Raw genomic sequence first — 21,789 nt, forward strand, 5'->3', positions numbered from 1 at the left:
GGAGAAAAATTGGGAATATTTTTATGAATAAGGTTTATACAGATTTGCAGACGATAATGAGACCATGTGTTGTGTATGTCTGCGTGTTCGTTGATGTTTCTATGCATGTGAGTGGAGAGATGTAGCCGAAGGAAGTACACACAGTGAGGGCGCCTAGTGACACAGATCTGCAGATTTGGTTCAACTGGGCTCCACTGGTTTATTGAAGAAAAATCTGGCTTTTAAAAACATTTAGGTAGTTCCCAGAAAGACCATTTCAAATAAATTCAGAAAGTTTTCTGATTGGTCCAAAATATAATTATTTGTATTTATTTAGGATAGTGTATGTGCAGACGATATGCGCACAAACGCGTTTATGCATTTTGATTTTGTATATCGATGTGTAAACATCGATTACTACAGCTTTCAATTGAGGGTAATCAAGCACAAGTCAGGAATGGTTCAGTCAAAGATGACCTTAAGAACATCGAAACTTAGTTTAGTTTGATTTGGTTGTTTTGTTTTACGGAATATCAAACTTTTTGGGTTATTTAATGCCAAATCCAGTTATTTTGGAAATAGTACTCATGTTTCATCCAATTATTTTGTAGAAGGTTTTTATTCTTCAATCACTAGTTTGTAGTGTTTGGTTTGTAGTGTTTAGTTTGTAGTGTTTGGTTTGTAGTGTTTAGTTTGTAGTGTTTGGTTTGGTTGTTTTATAGTGGATTTTAACTTTTTTCTTCTCTGCTCTGCAGAAGATGAATGAGTTTTGCAATGGGAGAGGGAAAAGAGTAACAGTATTAATGTTTGATACATTTAAAGTTAAGAGCACCAGTCAGGAAGTAGGGGAGATAGAAAAAGAAAGCATCAATGATAGGTGCATTTCGTCTCAGGAAGCCAATATCTTCAGACAGCCAGATCTGGTAGCACCAGACATTGAAACTAATGTAATTGATAGAATTTCACTCATAAAAACACCTTTTATTATCATGACGTAAACAGGACACGTTAAACGAAAAAGGTGAAGAAAAATGTAATGAAGAAGAAAATAATCGATGACGAAGAAGAAGAAGAAGAAGAAGAAGAAGAAGATGAAGAAGAAGAAGAGATAAAGATTAAGAAAAAGAAGAAGAAGAAGAGATAAAGATTAAGAAGAAGAAGAAGAAGAAGAAGAGATAAAGATTAAGAAGAAGAAGAAAAAGAAGAAGAGATAAAGATTAAGAAGAAGAAGAAGAGATAAAGATTATGAAGAAGAAGAAGAAGAAGAGATAAAGAAGAAGAAGATGATGAAGAAGAAGAAGAAGAAGAAGAAGAAGATGATGAAGAAGAAGAAGATGAAGATGAAGAAGAAGAAGAGATAAATATTAAGAAGAAGAAGAAGAAGAAGAGATAAAGATTAAGAAGAAGAAGAAGAAGAAGAGATAAAGATTAAGAAGAAGAAGAAGAAGAAGAAGAGATAAAGATTAAGAAGAAGAAGAAGAAGAAGAAGAGATAAAGATTAAGAAGAAGAAGAAGAAGAAGAAGAAGAAGAAGAAGAAGAGATAAAGATTAAGAAGAAGAAGAAGAAGAAGAAGAAGAAGAGATAAAGATTAAGAAGAAGAAGAAGAGATAAAGATTATGAAGAAGAAGAAAAAGAAGAAGAAGAAGAGATAAAGAAGAAGAAGAAGAAGAAGATGAAGAAGAAGAAGAGATAAATATTAAGAAGAAGAAGAAGAGATAAAGATTAAGAAGGTGAATCCTAATAATAAGAAGAATGAAAAGACGATAACTTACCTTTTCGTCTTCTTCCGTGTAAACTATTTTGGAGACCTGATCTTTCTTTCCTTTCGTGTGTTCGGGTACAGATTTATTTGTTATTTCCTACAAATGTAAAAGAATCAAAAGCTAGAAAGAATTTAACACATCACACAAAAGAGTTCTGCACATAAGCAATATCAGACAGAATTTCTCAGATAAAATATTCTTGTTATATTATGCAACACGTTCGAAATGGTAGCAAAGGAGCTGCTAGAACGGACTTGTCCTGCCTTGATAGAGTTCAAAATAGACTTCGTAGCCTCGTAGGAGATGTCCTTTTCTCCTCCTTGCAACCTCTATCTCACAGAAGAGTTGTTGCGAGTTTGTCTCTGATGTATCGTTATTTTCATGGAAAGTGTTCGACTGAGCTTCAATCTATGGTCCCCCCTCGCCAAACTTTCACAAGAAACACTCGTCTAGCTGTAAACACTATCAATAATTCCCCCCCACTCTTTATCTGTGCCTAAACCTAAACGTAGATTCCATGAAAAAAGCTTCTTTCTTAGAACTGCACGCCTGTGGAATTGTCTTCCGTTTTCCTGCTTTCCGGCTGACTACAATATGGTTGTGTTCAAGTCTAACGTAAATAAGTTCTTGATGAGCCGTTCCATATAAGTTATCAAATTTACCAAATTTTCATTACTAATGATTACTATAATGTCCAATTTCTACCGTACACTCTTTAACCCTTATCCTTGAGTGGCCTCTGGGCCTTGATAATGTGGTGATGCCTATGTAAATAAAGAAAAAAAAAAAAAAGAAGTTAAACAACTGTTGTTAAATAAGGTTCAAATAATATACAAGAACCCGAACATATGATAAGTGATAGCGACCTCTTAAGTAGGCACAACATAAGTGTGAATTGTCCAATTCTGTATAATGTTTCTGCCTTACAGTAGGCTGTTTTTGTTTATTTGTTTGGTTTAGAGATGTTTGAACAGTTTCTTCTCTTTTGGCAGCCATTTTACTTTTTGGAACAATTTCCCAATATTTGTTGTTTTAAAATATTTTCTCCAAATACGTTTATACTTTTTTATCTTCTATCAGTAAATGTTTTACTGTTATTTGTTAGTTGCATCGAGTGTGCATTAAGATGTTTCTCTAGCTTTGATCAGGTAGAAGTAGGTCAGTTTTGTATGTACTTCCACGGCAAGTACTCGTCCAAGCTCCAATCTCTGGTCCCCCCCCCCTCGCGAATCTTTCTCAAAACACACCCGTCTAGATGAAACCACTGTCAATAACTTTCCCCACTCTTTAACTGTGCCTAAATCAAAACAATGCTTCTTTCTTAGAACTGCACGCCTGTGGAACTCTCTTCTGTTTGCCTGCTTCCCAGCTGACTACAACTTGGTTGTTTTCAAGTCCAACATAAACAAATTCTTGATGAACCGCCCCCCCTTAAGTAATCCAATCTACCAAATTTCCATTAATAACGATTACTACGATATTGTACCATTGATTACTGTACACTCAATAACCCTTATCCTCGGGTGGCCCCAGGGCCTTGATAAGTGGTGACTCCTATACATGATTCACTTCATCCCTCCAATGTTTTTTGGGGTTTTGTTTTTGTTTTTTGGTTGGTGTTCATGTAATTTGTTCATAGTGCATGTTTACCATTCTCTTGGCCACTTGTTTTCTTTCAGTTTTCTTTTTACATTTGCATTTTGATTTTGTTTTTTACATTTGCATTTTGATTTTGTTTTTTACATTTGCATTTTGATTTTTTTTTTACATTTGCATTTTGATTTTGTTTTTTACATTTGCATTTTGATTTTGTTTTTTACATTTGCATTTTGATTTTTTTTTTACATTTGCATTTTGATTTTTTTTTACATTTTGAATTTTTTTTACATTTACATTTTGATTTTTTTTTTACATTTGGATTTTGATTTTTTTTTACATTTGCATTTTGATTTTTTTTTTACATTTGCATTTTGATTTTTTTTACATTTGCTCTTTGATTTTTTTTTACATTTTGATTTTTTTTTTACATTTGCATTTTGATTTTGTTTTTTACATTTGCATTTTGATTTTTTTTTACATTTGCATTTTGATTTTGTTTTTTACATTTGCATTTTGATTTTTTTTTACATTTTGATTTTTTTTTACATTTGCATTTTGATTTTGTTTTTTACATTTGCATTTTGATTTTTTTTTACATTTGCATTTTGATTTTGTTTTTTACATTTGCATTTGGATTTTTTTTTACATTTGCATTTTGATTTTGTTTTTTACATTTGCATTTTGATTTTTTTTTACATTTTGATTTTTTTTTACATTTGCATTTTGATTTTGTTTTTTACATTTGCATTTTGATTTTTTTTTACATTTTGATTTTTTTTTACATTTTGATTTTTTTTTACATTTGCATTTTGATTTTGTTTTTTACATTTGCATTTTGATTTTGTTTTTTACATTTGCATTTTGATTTTTTTTTACATTTGCATTTTGATTTTGTTTTTTACATTTGCATTTTGATTTTTTTTTACATTTTGATTTTTTTTTACATTTGCATTTTGATTTTGTTTTTTACATTTGCATTTTGATTTTGTTTTTTACATTTGCATTTTGATTTTGTTTTTTACATTTGCATTTTGATTTTTTTTTACATTTTGATTTTTTTTTACATTTACATTTTGATTTTTTTTTTACATTTGGATTTTGATTTTTTTTTACATTTGCATTTTGATTTTGTTTTTTACATTTGCATTTTGATTTTGTTTTTTACATTTGCATTTTGATTTTTTTTTACATTTTGATTTTTTTTTTACATTTGCATTTTGATTTTTTTTTCATTTTGATTTTGTTTTTTACATTTGCATTTTGATTTTGTTTTTTACATTTGCATTTTGATTTTTTTTTACATTTTGATTTTTTTTTTACATTTGCATTTTGATTTTTTTTTTACATTTGCATTTTGATTTTGTTTTTTACATTTGCATTTTGATTTTTTTTTACATTTTGATTTTTTTTTACATTTGCATTTTGATTTTTTTTTTACATTTGCATTTTGATTTTGTTTTTTGCATTTGCATTTTGATTTTGTTTTTTACATTTGCATTTTGATTTTGTTTTTTTTACATTTGCATTTTGATTTTGTTTTTTTACATTTGCATTTTGATTTTGTTTTTTACATTTGCATTTTGATTTTGTTTTTTACATTTGCATTTTGATTTTGTTTTTTACATTTGCATTTTGATTTTGTTTTTTACATTTGCATTTTGATTTTGTTTTTTACATTTGCATTTGGATTTTGTTTTTTACATTTGCATTTTGATTTTGTTTTTTACATTTGCATTTTGATTTTGTTTTTTTACATTTGCATTTTGATTTTGTTTTTTTACATTTGCATTTTGATTTTGTTTTTTACATTTGCATTTTGATTTTGTTTTTTTACATTTGCATTTTGATTTTGTTTTTTTACATTTGCATTTTGATTTTGTTTTTTACATTTTGATTTTTTTTTACATTTGCATTTTGATTTTGTTTTTTACATTTGCATTTTGATTTTGTTTTTTACATTTGCATTTTGATTTTGTTTTTTTACATTTTGATTTTTTTTTACATTTTGATTTTTTTTTACATTTGCATTTTGATTTTGTTTTTTACATTTGCATTTTGATTTTGTTTTTTACATTTGCATTTTGATTTTGTTTTTTACATTTGCATTTGGATTTTTTTTTACATTTTGATTTTTTTTTACATTTGCATTTTGATTTTGTTTTTTACATTTGCATTTTGATTTTGTTTTTTACATTTGCATTTTGATTTTACATTGGATTTGATGGTTTGTTTGCTTTTTCCTAGGATACCAACATGGCTAAGTATCGGGTTATTATAATTATTTTACCTTTTTTGGTTATTTCATTGCATTCTTGTGTTATTTCTATAATGTAGGAGTTTTGACTTTTCCTTTTCTTGAACCATGATACAGGATAGGGAGTCTGCATATATGATGAACTAGCAGTGAGACCTGACATTGTTCGGGATTGAATCAGAATCAACAAATGTTTCACCTTCCCATATTTTATTGTCATCAGAATCGGTGAAATCGCACATTTTTCAATCAAATCAGTTAATTGCCTGCTCTAGTTGGGGACCCACCCTGGTGCAATAGGAGGAAGTTTCACATGCATCATGATAGTGACTTAGTCCACAATACATTGTAGTTTACATTGCACTGTAGAGAACCTACTGTTGATTCAATAAAAGCATTTTGTATAATAGCTTGGATTAAAGTTTAAAATGCAAATGTCAAGTATCATGTTTAAATTGTGTCTCTTTCTAGTTTATTTTGGTTCTTTTCTTTCCTGGGTGTGTTTGGTGTTTGTTCATTGGATTTGGGGATGTTATTAGTTCCTGTGATGTTTTTATTTTTATTTGGGAGTTGTGTTTGGGTTTTACTTTTGGTTGCTTGTGCGTTGTGTTTAAGTATTGTTTGAGTTGATGGTAATTGTTGTAAGGATGTTCTTAATGTTTAAACTTTGAGTATATTTATTAGAATTATTATTTCTTTAAGTTTTGTGTTTTCTTATTTTTTAGTTGAAATGGAGGGCAGGTTCAATGATCTTTCTGGCTTTGGTGAAGCTTATGTTTTTGTATTTTTTTTTTTTCATTTCTTCTTGTTTTCTTATCCAGTTTCGGTAGAGAGATTAGTATGGTGGGTGGTTTTCACCACAGTTTACACATTTTGTGTTTCCCTGGCACTCCACTTCCTGGTGTTTATTGCTGCCATATTTTGGGTATATTGCTTTTCTGGTGCAGTATTTTTGATAATGGACAATTTTTTGGCAGTTTAGGAAGCGAGGTAGTCTGAGAATGTACATTTCTATTTTTATATTAATGAACCCAATTCTGATTTCAGTTGGTGAAATGTTAATATGTGTTAGCATTTATTGTTTGTTTTTTCTTTTTATTGTAATTCTTTTGCCATCAATGATTCTTTGTTTTAATTTAAATTTGTTTTAATTTAGATTTGTTTTAATTCAGATTGGTTTTAATTCAGATTGGTTTTAATTCAGATTTGTTTTAATTTCTTCTAGAAAATAGTTGTTTAATTTTGCACATTTGATGACTCATTTCGAGATATTGATGGATAAATTTTAATATTTATGTTATCGAAATTTGTCTATCTTAAAATGTTTTCTGTGCTGTCTTTTTACTTGTACATTTCATTTTTTAATCTTTTTAATTTGCTTTGTTTATAATTTGTTCAATTAGGAATGAGGTCATTTTTGTTATTTGTGTCTTGTCTAAAGATCCCAAGATTATATATTCAGGGTAAGTTTTTTTTATCTTCATCGCTCTTTGTATTTAATTCTGTTCTTTTTGTTTTTGTTTTTTTAAGGCCATATGAAATATTATATTGTTTTGTCATCCTTGCTCCCCACCTTCCTCAGAGCTCTATAGTGAGAGATGGCTGAGGGGGAAACCCATTCGCCCAATCATCTCCAGGATACAAAAATGATATACTCAATCAGTGGGTGTAGATGCATGCGACTGTATCCTTTATTTTCTTAGCCGTTCCACACTAACGTAATGTACTTGCAATAACCCTTATCCCTGAGTGGCTTCTGGGCCTTGATAAGTGGTGATCACTGTGTAAAAAAAAAAAAAAAAAAAAAGCAAGACTTAATATGGAAGGAGGGTTGTTGTCAGTAGCATTTGGGTTCAATATCTGATTAACCCTTTCCATCGCCTTCTAATATCAGTATGTTGAGTTTTTTTTTTATGTGGTGGTGCATTGGTATTTCTCTTTGTTGTGGAGGTTTACTGTTGTTAGGGCTTGTCATGACTAGCTGACTGATTGGGTCGAATCTCTCCAACCAACAGTCTAGCCAAAGTGATAGCAAAAGCAGAATGTTGCAAACCCGCAATCACTTTGCATCAGAGTTGTGAGCTGATCAGCTACCAGGATTCGTTTTAATGCGTTACGGGTTGCCACCTATGGCCAACAAGTGGCCCAATTGAGTGACTTTTACCTTCCGCAGGGGAGCAATTTATGTATTCTGAAGCCTCACTGACAGAGCCTATTTAAGCTACGGGATTTTGTTTGATTTGTTCTACCACATATTAACCATTTTCAGGTTCAGCGATTTTGATAAAATTATTTCAAACTCTTTACATTATCAAACATTCAGTCATATTGTTTGATTTGATTACTTGATTTTGCATAATATCAAACCTTCTGAGCCACTCAATACAAAGTCTGATCATTTTGGTGAAAGCTCCTTTAAGCTCAAAGTCTTGACAAATTTCTGAGACTGACCTTCACTCCTGATCTAAAATGGAACACAAACATCAAATCTGTTACTAAGACTGCTGGAAAAATGGTTAGATCACTCTAGCGCTCCAGTAGATATTTCACTACTGATGCAATCTTCTATCTGTATAAGAGCCAAGCATGCCCTAAAATGGAAGTACTGTCGCCACATCTAGGCAACAGCTACTTGACATGCGCTAGTCAGCCTTCATAAAATTTAAAACCAGCTTTTAAACTTAGTAGATGATGCCCTTTTCTCTTCCCTGCAACCTCTTTCCCCACAGAAGAGACATTGCAAGCCTGTCTCTGCTCTATCGGTATTTTCATGGCAAGTGCTCAACTTAACTCCAATCTATGATCTTCCCCTTACCAAACTTTCACAAAAAACACTCAACTAGCTGCAACCACTATATACGATTTCCTCCACTCTATCTGTACCTAAATTTAAACAAAGAATCCATGAAAAAAAGCTTCTTTCACAGAACTGCCCATCTGGTGTGCTTCCCAGTTGAATACAACAGGGTAGGCTTCAAATCAAATGTAAACAAATTCTTGTTAAGCCATCTCCATAAATAATTCAATTCTACCCAATTTACACCATTAATTGATTACTAAACCACCTTAAATTCATTAATCCTTATCCTCGAATGGCTTTCGGGCTGTGATAAATGGTGACTTCCAAATAAAAAAGAAAAAAAAAGCACTCATCCATGGTATTGGTATGCTTGCTTTGTGGAGTTCAGAAAATTTTGGTTTGTGTTTTCGGCTATGCATTGCCTGATTAAATTTTGCAACAAAATAAAAAGGCAAAAACATTAATGTGTAGAGCATTTAACTCAGGAAGTCGATATCTTCAGACAGCCTGATTTGGTAGCACCAGAGAAGGAGCAAGTAATCCTAAAATTCGAAAGAAGGGTCAAGTAATCTCAAAATTAGAAGAAAAAAAAAACAAGGGAAGATAATCCTAGAATTTGAAAGAAGGGGCAGATAATTCAAAATTCTGTACAGATTCTCGAGTTTGACAGAAACATTCCTGAGTTCGATAGAAAGATTCTCGAGTTTGACAGAGAGATTTCTGAGTTCGATAGAAAGATTCCAGAGTTTGATGTCATACTTGAAATAAATTGGAAGTTAGATTAACCAAAAGTTGTAAAAATAGCCTCCAAAATGAGTTCGAATAATGCAATGAAATATTTCAAAACTCTATTCAGAAGAAATTATAATTTGATAAAAAAAAACAACCAAATCGCAGAGTTGAAAAAAAAACAAAAAACAGAAGAAAAAAAAATTCTGGACAACACTAGGTACATACAAATAATTTCAGATACAGACATTATGTACACGTAAATTATAAGTTAACACCAGAGAGTATCATAAAAAATTAAAAAAAACACCATCTGCCTATCCATGGAGTATCGTTGCTACAAGTGTATCTCTCACTTTTAAACCGGATTCAAAAAGAAAGTTTCAAATCTAACACATCCCACATTATTGGTCAAGCTGCAACCTCTGTCTCATCACCACAATGTTGCATCCCTGAGCCTGTTTTTCAAGTACTACAATGGAACATGCTCTGATGAATTCATAGCACCCTCAACGTATATACTTTTGACTAATCCCTTTAATGCTGAGGTCTACCACCTATAGCAATGGCCAACAACTCTTTAGCTGAGAGTACGTCTTTCAAGCTCCTTGGCCTAACGTTCACAGGAAACATGAGTTGGAACAATTACATCGAGGGCATTGTCAGGGCCGCTGCGAGGAAGGTGGGCTCTCTCTACCGTGCTAGAAAACTTCTAACACTCGAAAGTATCCTGTACCTCTATAAGGCCACTATTCGCCCATGTATGGAGTATTGCTGTCACATTTGGGCTGGTGCATCGGCTACTAGTCTCTCGCTCCTTGACAGGGTTCAAAAGAGAGTCGCAAATCTGATAGGCCCTAAACTGGCATCTAAGCTTCAGCCTCTGTCCCATCGTCGAAACGTTGCATCCCTCTGCCTGTTCTACAAGTATTATAATGGTGAATGCTCTGATGAACTGCAAGCACTTGTGCCCCCACGACGTAAACACCCTCGACAGACCCGACAAGCTGCAAAATCCCAACCCCCACCATGTAGAGATCCCTAGATGTAAAAGATCTTTCTACTCCAGTAGTTTCTTCCCCAGAACTGCTAGACTTTGGAATTCCATTCCAGGTCACTGCTTCCCCAACTGTACTGACATGCAGAAGTTCAAGTGCAACGTGAACCAACATCTCGCTGCCCTAATCCCTACATAGTACCCCAGTAGATGTTTCCCCTGATAGTAGCCCCCTACACCAAAGTGGCAATGTGCCTTGTTTGGAGTGAAAATGTAATAAAAAAAATTAAAAAAAAAAAAAAAAAAAGATGCTGGAAAGCCTTCTATTCTAATTGTTTTTTCCCTGGGGTTGTGAGACTTTGAAATCCCCTCCCTGTTTCCTGCTTCCCTGACTGTACTAAACTGCAGAAGTTTAAATGTAATGTGAACAGATATTGCTGTTCAACTCCTCATAGTCGCCTGTTAGACACAATCTCAAATAGTAGCCGTATATGTTTCAAGTGGTAACATGCCATTTGGGGGAGGGGGGGGGTAAAATAAAAAATGTCAAAGTATCAAATCCAAAAAAAGACTTACCTGGATTAATAGGTGTGAATCTAACCTAAAGTTGAAGTCCCCGAAAATGAACATAGGTAATTTCTCAAACTTATCCGATTCAAATCTGAAAAAAAAACAAAAACAATTAAAGCAATGAAAACAATGAAACGTTAAAAACAAGAAAATAAAGAAAAGGATTACTTATGAAAACATATAGGCATAAAAATACAGAAAATCCATATAATATTCTTCTTGTACTTCCTTATTTAGTCCGTACGTTACTCTCTGAAAAAAGGCCAAATACAATTTTTTTAAAGGCCAAACGGTTTCAAAAAAAGGCCAAATTCACAAAATTTAGCTTTAAAACTCTTAATCTGGCAACCCATGACAAGAATATCAGAGTAACCTCCTTTTGATGCTGTTTTTGAATATTACATTAATATATGATCAATGTTGTCATGGTATGAGAAAGGAACTTATAATTTTGATGTGCAGTGGTTCCTCATCAAAGAAAAAAGTTAGTGAAACATTATGGGAAAAAAAGGAACATTCAAAAGAAACAGGGCAAAGAAAGAACATTGTTTACCAAGTGGTGCTGAACTGAAAGTCTAAGTTAAAGATTGTCTCTTACAATGTGATTTCCTTATTTGTATTGAACTTGTAGCACAATATTTCTTTTTTGACTATTTATTAGTCCTTATAAATTTATTTCATTGGAATCAGTTCTATGTTTAAAATACAATGAACAATATTTTCATAGAAATTTTCTGCTTGTTGCTAGTTTTTCTGTGAAAAAAAATTAATTTTTTTGCACAATCAGAAAAAATATTAGCGTTATAAAAACATATCTCTTGATTAAATATATTTTTCATTACAAGGAATTTCCACATGTCCTACTAGTAAAAAAAAAAGGATACTAACGAAAGTAATATTAATTATGGCGACAAGAGTTTTCCAAGGAAATTAACTCATCTGAAGAACGAAGACAAAACTCGCTCTTGCCACTGGAAAAAAATTAATAAATAAAATACACAAAAAAAAAAATTAATAGAGAAAAGTAATGTAATGTAATAAATTTTAACCGTGCATATCAAGAATAAAAATTTGGTATCTGTTTGAAGCCGAAAATGTAGTATTACTTCTACTAGTAATGGAGGTTTGGTATCTAACTGAAGCTAAACCTGTACTATTATTCCTATTACTAATGGAGATTTAGTATCTGTCTGACATTTGCAGATACACTTGAAAGATGGAGGACTTACCGTTGTAATGTGTGTGTCAATGCTTGTTGTCTATTGCCACAATATATGGAGGGACTCTGAAAAGGAAAGAAAAACAAGATTTCAAAATGGTTTCATCAGAAATTTCACCATTGATTAAGTACTCAAAAGCATGAACTACTATTTATAATTGTGTACAATTGAATTTTTCTCTTTACATACTAATACATTAGCATTACCGGTATGCAAAGTAAAAATAAAGTAAAAATTTCGAACGTGCGTGGCGGACACTTTTTGAAATGGCAAGATGCCTACTCATTGAATCAAAACTCCCTAAAAAACCTCTGGACGTATGCACTTATGGCGGCAGCCTATATACGCAACAGGTGCTTTAACAAAACACTATCTAAAACTCCATATGAATCTTTCTGCGGTAAAAACCAAATTTAAGCAGAATGCATATATTTGGTTCAACTTGCTTCGCATATATAGAGAAAAAGAGTAAATTGAATATTAAAGCCGACAGAGGTATATTTCTTGGATACGATAAAAACAGTCCAGCCAATTTAATATTTTTCCCAAAAAAAATAAAATAAAAAGAATCCGGTGTGTAAAATTCACAGACACGTTTAATTTTACAGACGAAAACCCGTCATATGAAGAGGATGAAATTATATTACCTCAAATAATTAGAACAAACGAAAACAACAAAAATGACGGAGACAAGAGCGTCCATGATGATGATGATGATGATAAAATCGAAAGATATCCCAAAAGAAATAGAAGACGACCTGATTTTTTTGTGGTCGACAATATAAAAGATTATCAAATCGACTATTGCTATTCAATGGAAAATGCGCCAAAAAGCTTCAACGAAGCAATTAATTCAGAACATTGTGATGAATGGAAAATTGCCATGAAAAAAGAAATAGATGCCTTAACCGAAAATGATACCTATACGGTAGTGCCTCTCCCAAGAGATAAACATGTTATTTCTACCAGATGGGTCTTTACAAAAAAGAGTACAGCATCAGGCGTAGAACAGTACAAAGCAAGATTTGTTGCTAAGGGGTGCTCTCAGATTTACGGTAAAGAATACTTTTCTACGTTTTCACCGACCACAAACCTAACGACAATCAGAATTTTACTGCAAGTCGCATCACAATATGACCTAAACATCCATCAAATGGACGTAAAAAATGCTTATTTGAATGCCCCAATAGACTGTGAAATTTATATTACCCCTCCAGAGGGATTTATAATGAAAAATAAAAATAGCGTGTGGCGACTTAACAAGTCATTATATGGTCTAAAGCAGAGTGCTCAGTGTTGGAACACAGTATTCCATGATTATATTATTAAACAACAATTTAGACAATGCGCTGTAGACCTCTGTTTATATACCCAACACAAAGACGATAAACTACTGATTTTGGGTTTGTGGGTCGATGATATTTTAATCGCATTAAATTGTGACATAATGTTAACTGATGTTAAGAACAAATTAAGTAAAAGATTCAAAATGACCAATCTTGGCAAAATATCCTGGTTTCTGGGGATAGAATTTACTCAAAGCAAAGGACTTGTTACGATGACTTAATCGAGATACATCGACAAAATACTATTAAAATTTGGAATGGGAGAGTGCAAGAAACGCTCTACACCGGTCGAAAATGATATTAATAAAAATATACACACAGAATCTGAAATAATAAATGACACACAATATCGCAAAATTATAGGTAGTCTTATATATTTAATGACTGCAACCAGGCCCGACATATGCTATACAGTAACAAAACTGTCACAAAAATTATCACGACCGACAATGAAGGATTAAAACAAAGCTAAACAAGTCCTACGTTATTTAAAAGGAACTAAAGAACAGAAGTTAGTATTTAGAAAATCAAGAAATCCCCTAAAATTAGAAGGTTTTTCGGATTCAGACTGGGCAAACGACGAAGATCGCAAGAGTATATCTGGATATTGTTTCAGACTCTCAGAAAATGGGCCTATTATTTCATGGAAATCTAAAAAGCAACAGATTGTATCTCTCTCTACGTGTGAAGCAGAATTCATCGCGCTCACACACACGACCCAGGAAGCACTCGACCTTAAAAATATCCTGAAGACTATTTTAGAGCCAGAATTGATTACAAGCCCCGTAGTAATTAATTGTGATAATCAAGCCAGTATAGTCTTAGCACAGAACACGATAGTCAACCAAAGATCTAAGCATATAGATATAAAATACCATTTCATAAAAAACGAGATAAAAAAGGAATCCATTATTTTGAATTACATATCATCAGAACAAAATATCGCTGATGTATTTACGAAACCGGCGACACGGATAAAGCTACAACGTTTTTTCTCAAAACTTGTTGGTGAATTCGACTGAATAATTTTTTTTCTTTCACTGCCCTGTATGTATATAGATTTCTATATATTAAAAATACAGACCAGCGAAGTTCCAGTTATGAGAAGGCTCTTACTTTTTTGCATGAATATCAGCGGAAACCCCTAGGGGTAATGCTCAGAGTATATAGATTTCTATATATCAAGAAAAAAAAAAAATCTTTGTAATTTTCCTTTTTGATATTTGAACACAATTAAAAATAGCGTCTTTTTAAATGCTAAAATTCTAAGATCCAAATGATTTCTAATTTTTGTTATGTCTCAGTAAATATAAAAATATATATTTATTTTTGAGCAGAACAAACACAAGGGATTTCCCCATTATAAAAAATAGGGAAGATGTTGCAATATTTTGGATCTATTAATGGGGTATGATCCCACACAGTGGGACGATTCTATTTATAAACGATGCTGCTAAGAACTGACGAATCAAATTAATTCACGTTCTGCTACCAACCAATCAGAAACCAGAATTGCTTCATTAATATTAAACCTTTTCTGGAGCAATTTCACATGTTCTTTTCCCGGGTTTCGACACGGTAAGAATATTTTGTTCTGTGGAACTGTCTACTACAAACAAGTCAACTGCCAGGACTTGTGTGTAACAGCGAACCGCCTGAAACTGTTCTGAAACTCAAAATGGCTTACACTTCTAGATATATATATATATATATACATACATATATATATATATATATACATATATATACATACATATATACATTATATATGTATACATACACATTATATATATATAAATTATATATATATACATACACATTATATATATACATTATATATATACATTATATATATACATACATTATATATATATATTATATATATATACATTATATATACATTATATATATACATTATATACATAGATTATATATATACACATTATATACATAGATTATATATATACACATTATATACATAGATTATATATATATATATACATTATATATATACATTATATGAATATATACATTATATATATACATTATATATATATACATTATATATATATATATATACATTATATATATACATTATATATATACATTACATATATACATTATATATATATATACATTATATATATACATACATTATATATATACATACATTATATATACATACATTATATATATACATACATTATATATATATACATTATATATATACACACATTATATATATATATACATTATATATATACACACATCATATATATACATACATTATATATATACACATTATATATATACACATTATATATACATTATATATATATACATTATACATATATACACATTATATATATACACATTATATATATACATTATATATATATATACATTATATATATATATATATACATTATATATATATACATTATATATATATATACATTATATATATATATACATTATATATATATATACATTATATATATATATACATTATATATATATACATTATATATATATATATACATTATATATATATACATACATTATATATATATACATTATATATACATACATTATATATATATACATTATATATATATATATACATTATATATATATATATATACATTATATATATATATATATACATTATATATATATACATTATATATATATTATATATATATATACATTATATATATATATATATACATTATATATATATACATTATATATATATATATTATATATATATATTATATATATATTATATATATATACATTATATATATATACATTATATATATATATATACATTATATATATACATTATATATATATATATATTATATATATATATTATATATATATTATATATATATATACATTATATATATATATATATACATTATATATATATATATATATACATTATTCGCCCATGTATGGAGTATTGCTGTCATATTTGGGCCGGTGCATCGGCTACTAGTCTCTCTCTCCTTGAGAGGGTTCAAAAGAGAGTCGCAAATCTGATAGGCCCTAAACTGGCATCAAAACTTCAGCCTCTGTCCCATCGTCGAAACGTTGCATCCCTCTGCCTGTTCTACAAGTATTATAATGGTGAATGCTCTGAAGAACTGCAAGCACTTGTGCCCCCACGACGTGAACACCCTCGACAGACCCGACAAGCTGCAAAATCCCACCCCCACACTGTAGAGATCCCTAGATGTAAAAGATCGTTCTACTCCAGTAGTTTCTTCCCCAGAACTGCTAGACTTTGGAATTCCATTCCAGGTCACTGCTTCCCCAACTGTACTGACATGCATAAGTTCAAGTGCAACGTGAACCAACATCTCGCTGCCCTAATCCCTACATAGTGCCCCAGTAGATGTTTCCCCTGATAGTAGCCCCCTACACCAAAGTGGCAATGTGCCTTGTTTGGGGTGAAAATATAATAAAAAAAAAAAAAAATATATATATATATATATATTTATATACATTATATATATATATATACATTATATATATATATATACATTAAATATATATACATTATATATATATATATACATTATATATATATACATTATATATATATATATACATTATATATATATACATTATATATATATACATTATATATATATATATATATATATATATATATATATATATATATATATATACACTACCAGAAGTACCCGTCCTTGACTGGGTTCAAAAACAGCCTACAGAAAATGAACTGTGATTGATGAAAGTGTGATAGGTTATGAAAAGGAGGGTGTTGTAAAGAGATAGGTTTTGATACTTAAAAATTTTACCCTAAGCAAAATATGATGAAAGTAAAGATAATTTTCGCGAAAATATATATTTTTTATATCAACTTTGTTTCCATTCGAATTCAAAAGTGGCCAACAAAATGATGTTACCTTACAAAGAGAAAATATTATTTATATAATAATATAAATATACAAGAAACAAATGTTACCATAGTCAATAAAAGTTACTTTTATGGTAGAAAAATCCATTGGTTTGTGTTTTTAAGTAGTTTGTAAAAACATTTTTTTTTTAATTCACGAACTGGTTAAAAAAAAATCAAAATGGCAGCGACTTTGAAATGGAGAGCCGCGTTTTCAATTTATAGGAGGGGCATCTGAGCATTCTGTGTTAACAATTTAAGAGAGTTCCGTCTAAGTAAGGAATATTTATAAACATATTTTAATGTTTTCCGTTATTTTGTGCTTGAGGAATATTCGATTATGGCATGTGTAGTTTATATAAAAATTCATTTAAGTAGTTATCACCTCAAATTTCATTTTAATTTCGGTTCTCTGAAATTATTTCAAGTAAAGAGCATTAAAAACTATTTCAAAACAAAAAAAGAACATGAACTGAACTTTTATTGACTATGGTAACTTTTATTTCTTGTATATTTATTTTTTCGGGTAGTCATTTGTTGGCTTTTCTGCTAAACACTCTTACTAAATAATATCGACGAAATATCGAAAAACAAAGAAACAAAAACAGTTTTTAAAAATAATGAAGCTTTAATTACCTTAGTAAAATAATCCGAAACAGCAAAATGGGATATTAAAAAAGTAAACACGTAATTACTTTAGTTTTTTAAAGCAAAGAATTGATATAAATATGAATAAGAAGAAAATTGTGCCATTTTCAAGCAGAACAGCTTCGTTTCAGTTTTACAGTATTGAACGGTGTAGTATTGTGCTGTCGGATTCAGGTTGTACTATTGTAATGTAAAGAACACACAGAAAGGGTTGTAATCAACTGAATTCCTTATAGTACACTGACAAAAAAAGAAGCTTAAACAGATATATAAATAAAAATGTTTTCAAAAAGACACTTAATCACGTTAGCAGGTGTTTTTCCTTCTTTTGACACGATAACAAGTAACTTTCTTATTTTTTATTATTTATCTATTTATCTATTTTTGGAAAGAGTGCCACGTGCAAGTGGAGAAGGAAAAAACAGAGTTATGCAAAATTTGTGTTGAGAATTGTCTAAAGTTCCGACTGTTTTTTTTTGGCTTTCACTTCAATAAGAACGTGAATTTATTAGTTGAATTTATTCGACACAATATGATTCAACTCAAAAAAATAAATAAAAGCTAATGTGAATTAAGATTAAAGTTAAGGTGTTATTGTGGACCCTCACCCCTTTTAAAAAACCTTGTTAAACTTTGTGACATATTTACATCCTATGGAGGTCAGGCGCGAACGAACACCCAATAATTTTATTATACCATATTTCTTCAAACTGAAACATAATTATCAAAGTATACTCACGCAAATAGATATGAAAAGTCTTTGTTAAAGTTTGTGCCATATTTCTCTGGAGTACAAGCGCGAACGCAGACCCCACAATTTTATTATACCATCACTATTTAAGTTGAAACATACTTATCAAAGTATTCTTATGTACATCTATATCAAGAACCCTTGTAAACGTTTTTTTTTTCATTTTTTATTTCCGTACTTTGGGGGCCAGGCGCGAATGCAGACCCCACAATTTTAATAAACCACCGTTCTGCCAGATCAAACATACCCATTCCTGTGTCCCGATACATCTTCTATCATTATATCTAATCAGTTTTTTAAAATAGTCAACCATATAGGAGCTTATTCGTGACCAGACACACACACAGACATTCAGCTTTATATATATATATATATATATATATATATATATATATATATATATATATATATCATGATTTTTTTTTTGGCGGGTACAAAATTTTAATATTGCAATTAAGAAGGGAAGACTTAAAGATTTAGTGCTGTTATTCTAAATCATGAGGATTATGTCAACAAAATCTTATCTTAAATGACACAGAAATTTTTCTTAAATTGAGCCCTGTCGAAACGCATGATGCAATAGCTTCCTTAGAAACTAAATTCCAAAATCACTAGTTAAGTGGGTGAAAAGCAGTGTACTTCCTTTAGATATAGCTAGTAAGATTAGAGCATCAGCCTCTATCTGCCAAGATTATATGGTTTACTCAAAACTCATTAAGCGAATATCCCTTTAAAACCAATTCTTTCTATGATAGGGTCATCACAACACAAATTTGAAAAATGGATCTTCAATATTCTACAGCCAGTATTAGAGCATTATAGTAAATACTGCTTAAAATGTTCCTTTTATTTGGATAATTTTATTAAAAATTCTGAGACTGTTTATAAATTTATATGTCATAACGATATTAGCAAGTTCTCCACTTGTGTCTCTACTTTAGAAACAATAGAAATCTGTGCAGATTTTTATATCATAGACAGTTATCGCCCCTTTCAATGTCTGATAAAACGTCACTATATCAATTGAATTTAGTTTTAACGATGTAATGTAGAGGCAAATAGATGGGGTATCTGTGGGCTCAGTTTTGCGACCAATAATGGCGAATATTTTTGTGGGTTTTTATGAAAAACAGTTATTATCGAGACCTTTTAGTCTAATTTTGCTATCTAGATGACACATTTTGCCTTTTCAATGATCGAACTGCGGCAAATCAATTTTCCTCTTCGTTTAATAACATGCTTCTACTTTATGTATCAGTAACAAAAATTCCATCGAGTTATGATAAATCAATTTACCATAAACCTAACAAAAATTCCATCGAGTTATGATAAATCAATTTACCATAAACCTAACAAAAATTCCATCGAGTTATGATAAATCAATTTAACATAAACCTAACAAAAATTCCATCGAGTTATGATAAATCAATTTACCATAAACCTAACAAAAATTCCATCGAGTTATGATAAATCAATTTACCATAAACCTAACAAAAATTCCATCGAGTTATGATAAATCAATTTACCATAAACCTAACAAAAATTCCATCGAGTTATGATAAATCAATTTACCATAAACCTAACAAAAATTCCATCGAGTTATGATAAATCAATTTACCATAAACCTAACAAAAATTCCATCGAGTTATGATAAATCAATTTACCATAAACCTAACAAAAATTCCATCGAGTTATGATAAATCAATTTAACATAAACCTAACAAAAATTCCATCGAGTTATGATAAATCAATTTACCATAAACCTAACAAAAATTCCATCGAGTTATGATAAATCAATTTACCATAAACCTAACAAAAATTCCATCGAGTTATGATAAATCAATTTACCATAAACCTAACAAAAATTCCATCGAGTTATGATAAATCAATTTACCATAAACCTAACAAAAATTCCATCGAGTTATGATAAATCAATTTACCATAAACCTAACAAAAATTCCATCGAGTTATGATAAATCAATTTACCATAAACCTAACAAAAATTCCATCGAGTTATGATAAATCAATTTACCATAAACCTAACAAAAATTCCATCGAGTTATGATAAATCAATTTACCATAAACCTAACAAAAATTCCATCGAGTTATGATAAATCAATTTACCATAAACCTAACAAAAATTCCATCGAGTTATGATAAATCAATTTACCATAAACCTAACAAAAATTCCATCGAGTTATGATAAATCAATTTACCATAAACCTAACAAAAATTCCATCGAGTTATGATAAATCAATTTACCATAAACCTAACAAAAATTCCATCGAGTTATGATAAATCAATTTACCATAAACCTAACAAAAATTCCATCGAGTTATGATAAATCAATTTACCATAAACCTAACAAAAATTCCATCGAGTTATGATAAATCAATTTACCATAAACCTAACAAAAATTCCATCGAGTTATGATAAATCAATTTACCATAAACCTAACAAAAATTCCATCGAGTTATGATAAATCAATTTACCATAAACCTAACAAAAATTCCATCGAGTTATGATAAATCAATTTACCATAAACCTAACAAAAATTCCATCGAGTTATGATAAATCAATTTAACATAAACCTAACAAAAATTCCATCGAGTTATGATAAATCAATTTACCATAAACCTAACAAAAATTCCATCGAGTTATGATAAATCAATTTAACATAAACCTAACAAAAATTCCATCGAGTTATGATAAATCAATTTACCATAAACCTAACAAAAATTCCATCGAGTTATGATAAATCAATTTAACATAAACCTAACAAAAATTCCATCGAGTTATGATAAATCAATTTACCATAAACCTAACAAAAATTCCATCGAGTTATGATAAATCAATTTAACATAAACCTAACAAAAATTCCATCGAGTTATGATAAATCAATTTACCATAAACCTAACAAAAATTCCATCGAGTTATGATAAATCAATTTAACATAAACCTAACAAAAATTCCATCGAGTTATGATAAATCAATTTACCATAAACCTAACAAAAATTCCATCGAGTTATGATAAATCAATTTACCATAAACCTAACAAAAATTCCATCGAGTTATGATAAATCAATTTACCATAAACCTAACAAAAATTCCATCGAGTTATGATAAATCAATTTACCATAAACCTAACAAATGAAAGTCCCCCATCATAAGAATACTGTAATTTATCAATTCAAT

At 30.0% G+C, this 21,789-nt stretch overlaps 1 protein-coding gene across 4 annotated transcripts in view; it reads right to left on the reverse strand.

The window, feature by feature from the left end:
• Positions 1-21,789, reverse strand: part of LOC145266913 (inositol polyphosphate-5-phosphatase A-like) — a 729,402-nt gene that overhangs the window by 140,404 nt on the left and 567,209 nt on the right. For all 4 annotated transcript variants that reach the window (XM_080122706.1, XM_080122705.1, XM_080122704.1 and 1 more), the window contains 3 exons: positions 11,922-11,977; positions 10,699-10,783; positions 1,753-1,839 (listed from right to left, as the gene is read on the reverse strand). In XM_080122706.1, the coding sequence (XP_079978832.1) occupies positions 1,753-1,839; positions 10,699-10,783; positions 11,922-11,977 (228 nt within the window). The remainder of the gene's footprint in view (positions 1-1,752; positions 1,840-10,698; positions 10,784-11,921; positions 11,978-21,789) is intronic.

The sequence above is a fragment of the Euprymna scolopes genome, chromosome 42 (assembly GCF_053919585.1).
Source record: "Euprymna scolopes isolate OS-2025 chromosome 42, ASM5391958v1, whole genome shotgun sequence".
Lineage (NCBI taxonomy): Eukaryota > Metazoa > Mollusca > Cephalopoda > Sepiida > Sepiolidae > Euprymna > Euprymna scolopes.